At 44.8% G+C, this 17,526-nt stretch overlaps 1 protein-coding gene across 1 annotated transcript in view; it reads left to right on the top strand.

Moving 5' to 3' along the window:
* Positions 1 to 17,300, top strand: part of LOC143289828 (calcium uniporter protein, mitochondrial-like) — a 112,196-nt gene extending 94,896 nt beyond the window's left edge. Inside the window, exons 6-7 of the mRNA XM_076599008.1 lie at positions 4,801 to 5,004; positions 14,892 to 17,300. Of these exons, the coding sequence (XP_076455123.1) occupies positions 4,801 to 5,004; positions 14,892 to 15,098 (411 nt within the window). The 3' untranslated portion in view covers positions 15,099 to 17,300. The remainder of the gene's footprint in view (positions 1 to 4,800; positions 5,005 to 14,891) is intronic.
* Positions 17,301 to 17,526: the final 226 nt, after the last annotated feature.

Below are 17,526 nucleotides of genomic sequence, written 5' to 3'. Positions count from 1 at the left end.
GGGGTGTATTTCCATGGCCGTGTGATGAAAGGGGTCTGTGCTGTGTGAATCAATACTGTGCACGTTTCATTCTGCCCACAGGTCAGGTTGAGGGAGGGAGGAAGAGTGGTGGAGGGGGAGGGGTGGGTGAAAACAGTGGAGGGGAGAGGGTGCAGAACGAAGGGGGAGGGGGCGATGTTGGCCATTTCATGTAGCATGGCCATACTGCATTGTTGCTAACCAGTGCATGGCCATGCTCCATTGTTGCTAACCAGTGCATGGCCGTACTCCATTGTTGCTAACTAGTGCATGGCCATACTCCATTCTTGTTCACCACAATGTTTAGCAGGGCATGTAGCATGGCCATACTCCATTGTTGCTAACCAGTGCATGGCCATGCTCCATTGTTGCTAACTAGTGCATGGCCATGCTCCATTGTTGCTAACTAGTGCATGGTCATACTCCATTCTTGTTCACCACAATGTTTAGCAGGGCATGTAGCATGGCCATACTGCATTGTTGCTAACCAGTGCATGGCCATGCTCCATTGTTGCTAACCAGTGCATGGCCGTACTCCATTGTTGCTAACCAGTGCATGGGCATGCTCCATTGTTGCTAACTAGTGCATGGCCGTGCTCCATTGTTGCTAACCAGTGCATGGCCATACTCCATTGTTGCTAACCAGTGCATGGCCATACTCCATTGTTGCTAACCAGTGCATGGCCATACTCCATTGTTGCTAACCAGTGCATGGCCATACTATATTGTTGCTAACCAGTGCATGGCCATACTCCATTGTTGCTAACCAGTGCATGGCCATACTCCATTGTTGCTAACCAGTGCATGGCCATACTCCATTGTTGCTAACCAGTGCATGGCCATACTCCATTGTTGCTAACCAGTGCATGGCCATACTCCAGTGTTGCTGACCTCACCCATGCATTACAGTAGTGATGGAAGGGTAACAAGGACAGGAACAGTCTGCCACCAAACTGTTTCTTTACGTTGTTTCTGTGTCATCGATAATCAGATGACACGACCTGTGAGATTTGGATTACTGGTGGAAATGCTTATAGTTGTGATTGTTGATGAAGATTGTTGAAGTAGGAATTTTAGGGTCGGGATTATTGATTCAGATTGTCCAAGTGTGGGGGAATCATGACTGGGGTCGGCCTGTAATGTGACTTTCACAGGGGTGGGTCTCCATTGTCTTCAACGTGCGTCACTGGAACTGGGAGAAGATGTGTATGGTATGGCCGTGCGGTGTGCATGTTGTGAAGAGCAGGGTGAGATGGGCAGACCTGTTCTTCCCGTGGATCTGGTCCTGAGGTCTGGGATGCAGTTAGTGTGCTTGGCGATTGAGTTTTTCAACTTTGTCGTGACTTTACTAGATTAATTTGAGTGTGTGTCTGTCTCTGTCTGTGTGTCTGTATGTGTGTCTGTCTGTCTCTGTCTGTGTGTCTATCGTACGCACCGCATCTCTCTGTCGTGCCACTCTTATTGCCTGTCAGTTTCTATTTCCATCTCTTGTTGTCTGTCTGTTTCTATTTCCCGCTCTTGTCTCTCTCTGTTTCTATTTCCCTCTCTTATTGTCTGTCTGTTTCTATTTCCCCCTCTTATTCTGTTTCCCTCTCTGATTGTGTCTGTTTCTATTTCCCTCTCTGATTGTCTGTCTGTTTCTATTTCCCTCTCTTGTTGTCTCTCTCTGTTTCTATTTCCCTCTCTGATTGTGTCTGTTTCTTGTTTCTATTTCCCTCTCTGATTGTCTTTCTGTTTCTATTTCCCTCTCTTGTTGTCTCTCTCTGTTTCTATTTCCCTCTCTGATTGTGTCTGTTTCTATTTCCCTCTCTGATTGTGTCTGTTTCTATTTCCCTCTCTGATTGTCTGTTTCTATTTCCATCTCTTGTTGTCTCTCTCTGTTTCTATTTCCCTCTCTGATTGTCTGTCTATTTCTATTTCCCTCTCTTGTTGTCTCTCTCTCTTTGTTTATATTTCCCTCTCTTGTTGTCTCTCTGTTTCTATTTTCCTCTCTGATTCTCTCTCTGTGTTTCTGTTTCCCTGTCTTGTTGTCTCTTTGTTTCAGTTTCCCTCTCTTGTTGTCTGTATGTTTCTATTTCCCTCACTTGTTGTCTCTTTCTGTTTCCCTCTTTTATTGTCTCTCTGTTTCCATTTCCCTCTCTTATTGTCTGTCTGTTTCTATTTCCCTCCATTGTTGTCTCTCTCTGTTTCTACTTCCCTCTCTTATTGTCTGTCTGTTTCTATTTCCCTCTCTTGTTGTCTGTCTGTTTCTATTTCCCTCTCTGATTGTCTCTGTCTGTTTCTATTTCCGTCTCTGCTTGTCTCTCTCTTTCTCTTTCCGTCTATAAAATGCTGTAGGAACAATGTAAAGCCTTAGTTGAAAGTGTAAAGGAGAATGGAACATTATCGTGTCTCACTGAATTGGTGTATTGATATGATCTGTCCCTAAAGGAAAATGTGATGGTAGTAGTCACTATAGTATGTTGAATGGAACATTATGTTGTCTCATTGAATTGGTGTATTGATATGATCTGTCCCTAAAGGAAAATGTGATGGTAGTGGTCACTATAGTATGTTGAATGGAACATTATGGTGTTTCACTGAATTGGTGTATTGATATGATCTGTCCCTAAAGGAAAATGTGATGGTAGTGGTCACTATAGTATGTTGAATGGAACATCATGGCGTCTCCCCGAATTGGTGTATTGATATGATCTGTCCCTAAAGGAAATTTAATGGTAGTGGTCATTGTAGTATGTTGCACTTGTCATACGTAGAATTCACAGGCAGTAACAATACTATACCTTTTAAACACCAGGATATTTGTGGTAGTTCTATACTGATGGTATATATCTCTGTCTGTCTCTGTCTGTCTGTCTCTGTCTGCCTGTCTCTGTCTCTCTCTCTCTGAATGAATGAATGAATGAATCTTTATTTTCACCGTTGGAAAATAAAGATTCATTCATTCATTCATTCTCTCTCTCTCTCTACCTCTTTTTGTCTCACTTTCGTATCCATCTGTGTGTGTGTGTGTGTGTGTGTGTGTGTGTGTGTGTGCGTGTTTGCGTGCGTGCGTGTGTGTGTGCGTGCGTGCGTGCGTGTGTTCTTTATTATATATTTCATGCCCTACTGCATGAATACTTTGCACCTTCATTCAAGTGTGCGCTATTTGCAATGGATGTTGATCAGCAAAGACACACTGGAAGAATAGGCTATGCCTAAAATCATAATCGTTGAATAAAAACGTTCTCTCTCTCTCTCTCTCTCTCTCTCTCTCTCTCTCTCTCTGTGTCTGTCTGCCTGCCTGCCTGTCTCCCTGTCTGTCAGTCTGTCTGTCTCCCTCTGTCTGTCTCTCTCCCTGTCTGTGTTTTTCTGTTTATGTGTCTGTGTCACGTGTGTCTGTGTGTCTGTCTGTCTCTTCCAGTCTCTGTGTGTCTGTGTCCCTGTCTGTGCTAGCGGCCTTCCATTGATGACGATCAAGGTTATCGGCCATAAAACAGTGTTTACTCTGCCAGAGAAAACCAAACTGCCTTGGGCACGGAGTTACTGCCCTTGGACTGCTTCTGTAGCTCCTGACACCCACAGTTTCGGGTGGGGGGTGGCGGTGGTGGAGGGTGGTGGGGGTGGTGGAGGGGGTTACATAATCCTCACGTCCTGTCGCTTCCAGCCTCTCGTGTCTTTTTACTCTGTCTGTCCGACTGTCTGTCTGTCTGCCTGTCGTCCTACCTGTCTGCCTACCTGTCTGTCTGCCTCTGCCTGTCTGCTTGTCTACCTGTCTGCCCACCTGCCTGTCTACCTGTCTGGTTGTCTACCTGTCTACCTGTCTGTCTGTCTGTCTGCCTGTCTACCTGTCTGTGTCTATTCGTATTTCTTTATCTCTCCAGTTTTCTCTTTCCATCACCGTTTTTCTCACGCTCACTTTCACACTCATGCACGTACTTACTTGCGCACGCACGCACGTACACACAAACGCGCGCGCGCGCGCTCGCACATAATGGAAAACAAATCCATGTTGGAGAACGCCATCAAAGGAGATAGCATGGATCTGAACCACAATGAACTGTACAGCTCACAGCCCTGAGGGAACCACAGTGAACTGTACAGCTCACAGCCCTGAGGGAACCACAGTGAACTGTACAGCTCACAGCCCTGAGGGAACCACAGTGAACTGTACAGCTCACAGCCCTGAGGGAACCACAGTGAACTGTATAGCTCACAGCCCTGAGGGAACCACAGTGAACTGTACAGCTCACAGCCCTGAGGGAAGCACCATAAACTGTGCACAGCTCACAGCCCTGAGGGAAGCACCATAAACTGTGCACAGCTCACAGCCCTGGGGGAAGCACCATAAACTGTGCACAGCTCACAGCCCTGGGGGAAGAAGGAACTACCAGAAATGATTGGTTGATGGACTGCTGGTCTCATATGATACAGATGGAAAATAGCTGATGTAGGTGAAGATAGAGTGTCACACACGTCAGGTCAGTGCTGATGTAGGTGAAGATAGAGTGTCACACACGTCAGGTCAGTGCTGATGTAGGTGAAGATAGAGTGTCACACACGTCAGGTCTGTGCTGATGTAGGTGAAGATAGCAGTCATACATATTTAAGTTTGTGACACAGGTGATTGTTCTGTGTGTGACACAGGTGATTGTTGTGTGTGACATAGGTGATTTTTGTGTGACATAGGTGATTTTTGTGTGTGTGACACAGGTGATTGTTGTGTGTGTGACACAAGTGATTGTTGTGTGTGTGACACGGGTGATTGTTGTGTGACACAGGTGATTGTTGTGTGTGACACAGGTCAAGGCCGAGCTAGAGAAGGACGCCTCCAAAACCACTAACTACCTGTCGTGGCTGGGGCTGGGCATGATGGGCCTACAGTTCGGCATCCTGGCCCGGCTGACGTGGTGGGAGTACTCCTGGGACATCATGGAGCCTGTCACCTACTTCGTCACCTATGGAACCACCATGGCCATGTTCGCCTACTACCTCTTGACCAAACAGGTGTGGTGTGGTGTGGTGTGGTGTGGTGTGTGTGTGTGTGTGTGTGCTGGCAGGTTGTAATTTATGGTTGTACGGATGTGATATCAGTGGCGGTTTATGTTCGCTTTTTTGTTTTTCAGTCTGTTTTCTTTCCGTGTCTTTGTTGTTTTTGGTTGTTTTTTGTTGGTGTTGCAGATTACTTTGGAGTCTGTTGGAGGTGTGGTTTGTTTTGTTGTTGTTTGGAGGATGTTTTTTTTAGTGACTGTGTAGCTGTCTGCATTCCTCTATTCCTCGATACCTGTCATTGTGTAACTGTCTGCATTCCTCTATTCCTCAATACCTGTCATTGTATAACTGTCTGCATTCCTCTATTCCTCAATACCTGTCATTGTGTAACTGTCTGCATTCCTCTATTCCTCAATACCTGTCACTGTGTAACTGTCTGCATTCCTCTATTCCTCAATACCTGTGACTTGTGTACTGTCTGCATTCCTCTATTCCTCAACAACTGTCACTGTGTAACTGTCTGCATTCCTCTATTCCTCAATACCTGTCATTGTATAACTGTCTGCATTCCTCTATTCCTCAATGTCTGTCATTGTGTAGCTGTCTGCATTCCTCTATTCCTCAATACCTGTGACTTGTGTAACTGTCTGCATTCCTCTATTCCTCAATACCTGTCATTGTGTAACTGTCTGCATTCCTCTATTCCTCAATGCCTGTCATTGTGTAACTGTCTGCATTCCTCTATTCCTCAATACCTGTCATTGTGTAACTGTCTGCATTCCTCTATTCCTCAATACCTGCCATTGTGTAACTGTCTGCATTCCTCTATTCCTCAATACCTGTCACTGTGTAACTGTCTGCATTCTTCTATTCCTCAATACCTGTCATTGTGTAACTGTCTGCATTCCTCTATTCCTCAATACCTGTCACTGTGTAACTGTCTGCATTCCTCTATTCCTCAATACCTGCCATTGTGTAACTGTCTGCATTCCTCTATTCCTCAATACCTGTCATTGTGTAACTGTCTGTATTCCTCTATTCCTCAGTACCTGTCACTGTGTAACTGTCTGCATTCTTCTATTCCTCAATACCTGTCATTGTGTAACTGTCTGCATTCCTCTATTCCTCAATACCTGTCACTGTGTAACTGTCTGCATTCCTCTATTCCTCAATACCTGCCATTGTGTAACTGTCTGCATTCCTCTATTCCTCAATACCTGTCATTGTGTAACTGTATTCCTCTATTCCTCAGTACCTGTCATTGTGTAACTGTCTGCATTCCTCAATACCTGTCATTGTGTAACTGTCTGCATTCCTCTATTCCTCAATACCTGTCATTATGCAACTGTCTGCATTCCTCTATTCCTCAATACCTGTCATTGTGTAACTATCTGCATTCCTCTATTCCTCAATGCCTGTCATTGTGTAACTGCATTCCTCTATTCCTCAGTACCTGTCATTGTGTAACTGTCTGCATTCCTCAATACATGTCATTGTGTAACTGTCTGCATTCTTCTATTCCACAATACCTGCTTCCTCCCCCCCCCCAGCCCCCAGCTAACCCTCCCCCTCTCCCCCTACCTACCTCTCCACAAACGTGATTTTCACCTGTTTTTCTCTCACCTCTCGGCATCAGGGGTGTCAGAAGTTTCCATTTGTTGCCTTCACGCATTCTCCGAGTCTTACTCACTGCTGATTTATAGGGGCCGTTTCTTTTCTTTTTTTCTTCTTGTTTTCCGGTGGAAAGGTTACCGCTGCTAGGGGAGGCGTGTGCGTGTGTGTGTGTGTGTGTGTGTGTGTGTGTGTGTGTGTGCGCGCGCGCGTGCGCGCGTGTGTGTGTGTGTGTGTGTAGTTATGCACGGAGATGTCTTGCCAAGAGTCACACTGCCTTCCGTGCACACTCGTACACACACACACACACACACACACACACACACACAGAGAGAGAGAGAGAGAGAGAGAGAGAGACCCAGAGCTGTCTTTAGCCCCTATAACTACACAAGAAGAATGTTGCATGTAATGGCCCTGTCTCCCTGTGAACTGGAACTGTTGCTAACAGTGACATGTGGTGAGGGATTGCATCTGTTGTTCGCTCTTCTCTTGGGACTATTCCATGCCACTTCTTTGATAAGGTTTGTGCGCGCGCGTGCGTCTGTGTGTGTGTGTCTCTGTGTGTGAGTGCATGCATGTGTGCGTGCATGTGTGTAACTGTTTTACCTGCTTACTTGTATCATGCAGTCTTATTCCATTTTTGTGTGAAAATACTTTTATTGATAAAAGAGTGCATACATATAAATATGTTGCTGAAATTATACTTTTTAAAAAATTCTTTAATATTTTTATAATTTAACATTACATAGCAGTATCACAAAACACATTATACTTTATATGCATAATTCTTCAAAAGAAACACTGGGCAATAAAATGATACATCTGCTGTCTGTGCCACCACATAATTGGTGACGATTATGATTTATGACATTTTGTCCTGTCCAACCACAGACTGAGCAATGATTAATGATGTGGTGATGTATGATCTGTGCCACCACAGAATGTTATCCTTTAAGTGACTGTCCCCTTAGCACTGGCTGGATATTATCCTTTTAATCACTGGGGATGACAAACAAAACTTCATGTGACAAACTGTCACGTAACTTTTGGTGGACATCTTCCACCCACACGCAGAACAACCCTCGTCACTCCTGGGTCTCCTCCACTGCCAGCCTCCAGCCCGAGGCTCCGACCATCACCGGCACATTCACCGCGCCGACCTCTCCGAACAGAAGGGAGAGCAGAAGAATAGTCTGGCACTGGAGACCGTAAACAGAAACAGAAAACTGTATGGTAGAGTTGCACATGTGTTAGTGTCCGACAAATGCATCGCCTGCCCCTGCATGTCCATGTGTACCTCCTCAGACAGCGTGTCATTATCCAAATTGGCGGGTAACGTTTCTAATAAATAAATTCATCAATTTATCTTTCCAGTAAATAAATTCCAATTTATTTTTCCAAGAAATTTTATATATGAATAAGATATATTTAAATTTGGAAACATGGTTCAAAAGATTAGCTGACTAAAATGACAGTGTCTGAATACTGCACATGTTAACACAAGAGCTCTGCTCTACTGAGCAAAAGTGGCAAAGATGACACACGAAAATAAGTAAATAAGCACATGAGCACGACATATGTGCCGTTTATGTAGCTAAATGGACAGCTCAGGGATACCATCCCTGAACTCAGCACACCGCTGATTCCTCTCGCACGTGCCCTGCGAGACTGACTTGTCAACTGCGTCTCTCCTCGCGCAACACGAGATTTTATATCTGCCGCCCCATGGTTGCTCTGACCAATCACAGCTCACAGCACTTGAACCTGCCGCCACGTGGTTGCTCTGACCAATCACAGCTCACAGCACTTAAACCTGCCGCCACGTGGTTGCTCTGACCAATCACAGCTCACAGCACTTAAACCTGCCGCCACGTGGTTGCTCTGACCAATCTCAGCTCACAGCACTTAAACTTGCTACCACGTGGTAGCTCTGACCAATCGCAGCTCGCAGAACTACTGCGCAAGTCAGCTGAGCTGATTTCATGTGCCTTTAACCCCCTATGTGTCGCTTAACCCTTTAAACTGACACAGGATTTTTTTGTCAAGTTTGACGGTGACTCTTTGTCTATCTGTATTTCTCTCTCACATCTGATCACAGCGATGATGAAGTTGAGGAGTTCTACGAACAACTACAAGAAACCCTTGATAAGACACCAAAGAAAGACATCATAGTAGTACAAGGTGACTGGAACGCCAAGATCGGAGAAGACTCCTACAACACCTGGAAGGGCACATGTGGACGATATGGTAACAACGCTACAAATGAAAGAGGTTTGAGACTCCTGGAATTTGCCTGCTTCAACAACCTGAAGATAACAAACACATTTGGACCACACAAAGCATCCAGAAGATGGACATGGCACAGCCCTGGAGGAGATCACCACAACCAAATAGACTACATCATGGTAAAGAAGCGTTTCCAGTCTAGCGTGAACATTGCCAAGACAAGAAGTTTCCCAGGAGCTGACATTGCAAGTGACCACGACTTGGTAATGATGACCTTCAAACTCCAACTGAAGAAAACAAGGAAACAAAGCTTCTCAAGACTGAAGTTCGACCTGGAAAAATTGAAAGATCCTGAAGTACAAGAGGCATTCCAAGCCATGATTGGTGGGAAATTCGCGCCACTCATCACTCTCGATGCAGATGACGCCGACCTGGATACACTTGTAAGCGACTTCAACGCAGCTGTGACTGAAACAGCCCAAACAACTCTTGGAAAACAACGCATCAAAAAGAAGCCCTGGGTCACGGACGACATCCTACAGCTGTGTGACAAACGTAGAGACCTGAAAAAGAAAAAGAATGAAGAAGAAGGGGCAAAACAGTACAAAGCAGTTAACACCGAAATCAAGAGAAGCATGAAGAAGGCAAGGGAGAATTGGATTGAAGGAAAATGCCAGGACATAGAGGAAAACCTGACAAGAAACAACAGCAAGAAAGCCTACCAAGTTGTGAAAGAACTTACCAACACAAGGCAAGGTAGAACTATGTCCAACATCCAGACCAAGGATGGAAAATGTCTAACAGAAGAACAAGACATCCTAAAGCGATGGACAGAATACTGCTCAGAGCTATACAACATACAGACCACAGGTGATCCAGCAATACTGAATGTTCCACCAGCCACTGATAACAGTAATCACCCCATACTCCGTGAAGAAATAGAGGCAGCAATAGCATCGCTGAAAAAAGGGAAATCGGCAGGAGTGGACAACATCCCATCAGAACTGGTCCAAGCAGGGGGTGAAGTTATGATAGATGTGCTACTGAAAATCTGCAACAAGATCTGGCAAACAGGGGAATGGCCCACACCGTGGACACAATCACTGATCATCACCCTCCCCAAAAAGGGCAATCTCCAGCAGTGTCAAAACTACCGCACCATCAGCCTGATTAGTCATCCCAGCAAAGTCATGTTGAAGATCCTGCTTAACAGACTGAAACCACAAGCAGAAAACATCATTGCTGAAGAACAGGCAGGTTTCAGACCAGGAAGGAGCACAACTGAACAAATCTTCAACTTGAGGTTGCTATGTGAGAGGTACCATCAACACCAACAAGACCTCTACCACGTCTTCATTGATTTTAAGAAGGCATTTGACAGGGTCTGGCATGCAGCTTTGTGGGCTACCATGAATCTGTACAACATCAACGCCAACCTGATCAGACTGATACAGCACCTCTATGACAAAGCCACCAGCGCCGTCTACCTCAACAATAGCATCGGGGACTGGTTCAGAACCACAGTTGGAGTGAGACAAGGCTGTCTACTCTCCCCAACACTCTTCAACATCTTCTTAGAAAGAATAATGGCTGACGCACTGGAAGAGCATGTAGGAACAGTCAGCATAGGCGGCAGAACAATCACAAACCTACGTTTTGCCGACGACATTGATGGACTGGCTGGAAAAGAAGAAGAACTGGCAAGCCTGGTCAAACATCTAGACAAAGCCTCCACATCGTATGGAATGCAAATCAGTGCGGAGAAAACCAAACTGATGACTAACAACACCAACGGCATCAGCATTGACATCAAAGTCAACGACGAAAAGCTTAAAACAGTCCACAGCTTCAAATATCTGGGAGCAATCGTGTCAGATGAAGGATCTAAACCAGAAGTACTCTCGAGAATTGCCCAAACAACAATGGCACTCAACAAGCTGAACACCATCTGGAACAACAAAAACATCGCTCTCAGCTCAAAAATCAGACTGATGCGTTCCCTGGTTATTTCAATATTGCTCTACGCCTGCGAGACTTGGACCCTGACTGCGGACATCGAGAGAAGAATCCAAGCTGTCGAGATGAGATGCTTTCGTAGACTACTTGGCATCTCCTACAGAGACCACATCACTAACACGGAAGTGAAGAACAGAATCAAGCAAAGTATTGGACCCTACGAAGACCTTCTGTCCATAGTGAAAAAACGCAAACTTAGGTGGTATGGACACATCTCCCGATCATCTGGTCTTGCCAAAACGTTCCTGCAAGGCACCGTACAAGGAGGCAGAAGGAGAGGACGGCAGAGGAAGAGATGGGAAGACAACATCCGGGGTTGGACAGGCTTGACGCTCGGTGACGCCCTGAGGAAATCAGAAAACCGTGAAGAGTGGAGAGGGGTGGTGGCCAGGTCAGCAGCGGTGCCCCAACGGTCTGAACCCAGACTACGGGAGAGGTGAAGGTGAAGGTGAAGTCTGGTTTCTCTCTCTCTCTCTTTCTCTCTCTCTCTCTCTCTCTCTCTCTCTCTCTCTCTCTCTCTCTCTCTCTCTCTCTCTCTCTGTGTGTGTGTGTGTGTGTGTGTGTGTGTGTGTGTGAGTGTGTCCCCCTGTCGAGAACCTCAGTAGTCACTTTTGTAATACAGCCAGCTGAACAATAAAAACTAGTAAAAACCACCCTTAATGAATTAGATGTCCTAGACTTTGAATATCCTCTTGTGTCCGTTCATGAAGTTTACAGTGCTCTTGTTCATTTAAACCAGACTGGTACTAGAGGCCTTGATGATGCAGATGGCAAAAGTTTAAAAATAGCTGCTCCCGTTATTGCTGAAACACTAACGTTCGTATATAACTTATCTATATCAAGCGGTCAGATTCCAAAGGCATTTATAATTGCTAAAGTTGTGCTTGTTTATAAGACTGGTAACTACTCTGATCCCTCAAATTAGAGGCCAAGTTCTGTATTATCTATACTGTCTAAACCGTTAGACCCTACAGGGTCTAGACCCTCTGGTCTTTCTCCAGGAGTACATATGTCACTGTGGTCTTTCTCCAGGATTACGTATGTCCCATTAATCTGTCCCCAGGAGTGCATATGTCCCTCTGTTCTGTCTCCAGGAGTGCATATGTCCCTCTGGTCTGTCTCCAGGAGTATGTATGTCCCATTAATCTGTCTCCAGGAGTGCATGTGTCCTATTGTTCTGTCTCCAGGAGTACATATGTCCCTCTGATCTATCTCCAGTTCATATGTCCCACTGGTCTGTCTCCAGGAGTGCATATGTCCGTCCCTCTGATCTCTCTCCAGGAGTACGTATGTCCCATTAATCTGTCTCCAGGAGTACATGTGTCCCATTATTCTGTCTCCTAGAGTGCATATGTCTCGAGGAGTACATATGTGTCCAGGAGTACATAATTATGTCCTTGTATTGTATTTCCAGGAGTACATATGTACCGTTGATTGTGCCCAGGAGTACATAATGTCCCTGTGTTGTGTGTGCAGGAGTACATATGTCCGTGTGTTGTGTGTCCAGGAGTACATAGTACATATGTCCCAGTGATTGTGTCCAGGAGTATATATGTCCCTGTGTTGTATGTGCAGGAGTACATATGTCCCGGTGATTGTGTCCAGGAGTACATATGTCCCTGTGTTGTGTGTCCAGGAGTACATATGCCCCGGTGATTGTGTCCAGGAGTACATATGACCCTGTGTTTTGTGTTCAGGAGTACATATGCCCCGGTGATTGTGTCCAGGAGTACATATGTCCCGGTGATTGTGTCCAGGAGTACTTATGTCCCTGTGTTGTGTGTGCAGAAGTACATATGTCCCATGCCCAGTGTTGTGTGTCCAGGAGTACATATGACCCTGTGTTGTGTGTGCAGTTTCAGTTTCAGTAGCTCAAGGAGGCGTCACTGCGTTCGGACAAATCCATATGTGCTACACAACATCTGCCAAGCAGATGCCTGACCAGCAGCGTAACCCAACGCGCTTAGTCAGTCCTTGAGAAAAAAAAAAGTAAATAAATAATGAATACATAAAAAAGAACTGATAATAAATAAATGAATAAATAAATAAATAAATACGACAACAATGATGATAGATAAGCAAATAAATGTAAAACATGCAGACACACATTCACACATAGACACACATATGCATAACAGATATGCACCAAACATGCAGTTTCACAGATATGAAAGCACAATCAAATACACATAAATATACATGAGCCCCAACACACACACACACACACACACACACACACACACTACCCTGCACCCCCTCTACCCCTCCTCCTCCACACACTCATTTCTAGGCTACGTATCGCAGCTTTCACGGCACACACACACACACACACACACACACACACACACACACACACACACACACACACACACACACACACACAGAGGCACACTTACTTGTACAAGCACACACACATACGCCCAAATCCCCCATCCCCAACCCCCCACACATATATACAAATATATATATGCACACCCGCACGTTCCAATATTCCGTTGCTCCCACAGTGTAGGCATGCATACACACACATACCTCATCCTCTACCCCACCCTCACCCCCCGCCGCCCTCACCCCCACCCCCCCCCCACCCCCCCCCCCCACACGCACATACGCACGTGCACAAAACTCTCCTGACACTTGTGTACACACACGCACGCACACAAACACACACAACCACACATACACACAAACACACACATACACACACGCACAGAGGCTGCCACTGATTGGCCGCAAGAGGGGTGAGAAAAGATCTCTGATGCCAAGAACGTGGCGTATAGTGTGTTGCTCAGTCTCTTGTATTTGGAAAAGCCCACAGAGACTCTGTTCCGTTTTGAAGAAATTTGCGCAATGTTGGTTGTGAAATGATGCCGATATTTGTTTGATTTGCAAAGCATCGTGCTCTACCTTTCATGCTAGACTTACGGCCGCTCCCTCTCTCTGCCTTTATTTCTTTGAGGCGATCGATGGTGTGATGGCCTTGTACGTGTTCTTTTTGATATTCTTTGACTTTTCTGAGGATTTCCGATTTTCCTAGATGTAGGTCGCTCGTTGTTGTTGCGTTACCAGCATGTCTGTCAGATCGCTCATTTCCCTTAACACCTGCATGTCCCGGGCAGTATGACCATGTAAGTTTTTTAATCTGAAAGTTGCGCATTGCCATATGCCACTCTGAGCTTCCCATTCCATTTTCCATGTTCTGTTTGAGGTTCATTGAGTCGGTAAGAATCATGGCATGTTGGTTTTCGGGCATATGGATGGACGATAGCCACTGGAGGGCATGTGTCACAGCTTCAGCTTCCATCGTAGGCTGGAGGTTGTGACTTTGTAGGCAGCATTCTCTTCCCTAATTGTTTTTTCCATTTTGTTTCGCAGCGAATCCCCAACCGGATTGGTCTTTGGTGAATGAGCCATCTGTGTATATGATGATGTCCTCTTCTGTGCTGTTTTTTTTTTCTATGAGTAGCTTCACTTCCGCATCAGTTTTGCCCTCTGGCCATTCCTGACAATGTCTTCCTAGAGTGGGTGAAATGGTTGTGGTGAATAGATGATTGAGGGTTTCGGGGTTTTTCTCCCATTCTTTTGTTTCTTTCAGGTCTTGTAGTCAGCATACTAACTGGATTGTGTCTTCTGCTTGCCCCATCCATGATCTTCCTCGTCCTAGATGGCTGACTTTTGGTTCTTTGACTGCGTCATGCAGTGGGTTTTGAGGGTTTTCTAATGCTCTGAAGTTGGTCTTAACCTGTTCTGGCCTGCACTGAAGGAAAGTCAAGCAGGTATCGCATGGTTTCCGTGGGCGTGTCTTTTGTTGTTCCAAGGATCTTTTGTGTGTGCAAGAGTACATATCTCCCAGTGATTGTGTCCAGGAGTACATATGTCATGGTGATTGTGTCAAGGAGTACTTATGTCCCTGTGTTGTGTGTGCAGGAGTACATATGTCCCAGTGTTGTGTGTCCAGGAGTACATATGTCCCTGCGTTGTGTGTCCAGCAGTACAAACGTCCCTATGTTGTTTGCAGCAGTACATACGTCCCATTGTTGTGTGTGCAGGAGTACATATTTCCTGACGTAAGGGACCGGCTGTTCCTGATCCGGTTCCACCGACTCGCCGAGAAGAAGCGGCTGAACATCGCGCAGTACAACCGGCTGCGTGACGCCATCAGTCAGGCGGAGGACGACCTGCGACGCCTGAGGGACCCCCTTCAGCTGCACCTGCCCATCAAGGAGATCCAGAAACGGGTTGAGGGCAAACAGTGACCGCCCCACTGACCGCTCTCCTCACCACACAGCGTGCTGTCTGGCTGGCTGTCTGCCTGCCTGTCTGTCTGTCTGTCCTCTGCAAAGGGCCAGCTGGCGTCTGCTCTGTGTTGTGCTGTTGGTATTGACCGCCCTTAGCTGACACTGACTTCAAGGTTACCATGGAACTTGGCTTTACTGACAAACAACATGTCTTCCCTGTCTTCCTTTCGTTTTTTGGTGTTTTTTTAATTTTTTTTATGGCAGTCACCGCATACAAGCACACACACACACACACACACACACACACACACACACACACACACACACACACACACACACACACACACACACACACACTCATGAGTAAGTTCACTAATGATGTAAAGAAACATATCAGGAAAACAATCTTAGTACAAAACAGCTGAAGCGTGTTCAGCACATGCATTGCACTGGCTTTCTTTCTGTCGTTAAATTTATGTTCTGAACACCAGTTGTCAGACATGTTTTGAAGTCAGAGGATTCAACAGCGAGAACTGGTTCCTTGTTGTTTAGAAGTCAGATGATTTGACTGCAAGAACTGGTTCCTTGTTGTTGAGAAGTCAGATGATTTAACTGCGAGAACTGGTTCCTTGTTGTTGAGAAGTCAGATGATTTAACTGCGAGAACTGGTTCCTTGTTGTTGAGAAGTCAGATGATTTAACTGCGAGAACTGGTTCCTTGTTGTTGAGAAGTCAGATGATTTAACCGCGAGAACTGGTTCCTTGTTGTTGAGAAGTCAGATGATTTAACTGCGAGAACTGGTTCCTTGTTGTTGAGAAGTCAGATGATTTAACTGCGAGAACTGGTTCCTTGTTGTTGAGAAGTCAGATGATTTAACCGCGAGAACTGGTTCCTTGTTGTTGAGAAGTCAGATGATTTAACCGCGAGAACTGGTTCCTTGCTGTGAACACCAGTAGTCAGACATGTTTAGAAGTCAGAGTAATGATAATGGGGTCTGTACAAATCTGCATCAGAGTAATGATGATCTGGTTCTATAGAAGTCTGCATCACAGTAATGATGATCTGGTTCTATAGAAATCTGATCAGGTTATTGATGATCTGGTTCTATAGAAATCTGCATCAGAGTAATGATGATCTGGTCCTTTACATATCTGCATTAGAGTAATGATGATCTGTTCTATAGAAATATGCATCAGAGTAATGATGATCTGGTTTTATAGAAATCTGCATTAGAGTAATGATGATCTGGTCCTTTACAAATCTGCATCAGAGTAATGATGATCTGGTTCTATAGAAATCTGCATCAGAGTAATGATGATCTGGTTCTATAGAAATCTGCATCAGAGTAATGATGATCTGGTCCTTTATAAATGACAAATCTGCATTAGAGTAATGATGATCTGGTTATATAGAAATCTGCATTAGAGTAATGATGATCTGGTCCTTTACAAATCTGCATTAGAGTAATGATGATCTGGTCCTTTACAAATCTGCATTAGAGTAATGATGATCTGGTTCTTTACAAATCTGCATTAGAGTAATGATGATCTGGTTCTGTAGAAATGTGCATCTGGTTCTAGTAATGATCTGGACAAATCTGCATTAGAGTAATGATGATCTGGTTCTATAGAAATTTGCATCAGAGTAATGATGATCTGGTTCTATAGAAATCTGCATTAGAGTAATGATCTGGTTCTATAGAAATCTGCATTAGAGTAGTGATGATCTGGTCCTTTACAAATCGGCATCAGAGTAATGATGATCTGGTTCTATAGAAATCTGCATCAGAGTAATGATGACCTGGTCCTTTACAAATCTGCATCAGAGTAATGATGATCTGGTCCTTTACAAATCTGCATTAGAGTAATGATGATCTGGTTCTATAGAAATCTGCATCAGAGTAATGATGATCTGGTTCTATAGAAATCTGCATTACAGTAATGATGATGTTGTTCTATAGAAATCTGCATTAGAGTAATGATGATCTGGTTCTATAGGAATCTGCATCAGAGTAATGATGATCTGGTTCTATAGAAATCTGCATTAGAGTAATGATCTGGTTCTATAAAAATCTGCATTAGAGTAATGATGATCTGGTCCTTGACAAATCAGCATCAGAGTAATGATGATCTGTTCTATAGAAATCTGCATAAGAGTAATGATGATCTGGTTCTATAGAAATCTGCATCAGAGTAATGATGATCTGGTTCTATTGTCTTATTTCTGCTGACAGACCCTTTGTTGGCTATAAATTGCTGACCTAATTTATTGAGAAATATCATTGAATGATTGTTCTCTCTCTCTCTCTCTCTCTCTCTCTCTCTCTCTCTCTCTCTCTCTCTCTCTCTCATAAACCCCCATGTCATTAGGGCTGTAAAGCTATTGACATTAAAGTGTTCAGTGTTCAGTTCTCTCTCTCATAAACGCACGCACGCACGCATCCACA

The sequence above is a fragment of the Babylonia areolata genome, chromosome 1 (genome assembly GCF_041734735.1).
Source record: "Babylonia areolata isolate BAREFJ2019XMU chromosome 1, ASM4173473v1, whole genome shotgun sequence".
Lineage (NCBI taxonomy): Eukaryota > Metazoa > Mollusca > Gastropoda > Neogastropoda > Buccinidae > Babylonia > Babylonia areolata.
This window is presented reverse-complemented; position numbering and strand designations above follow the sequence as displayed.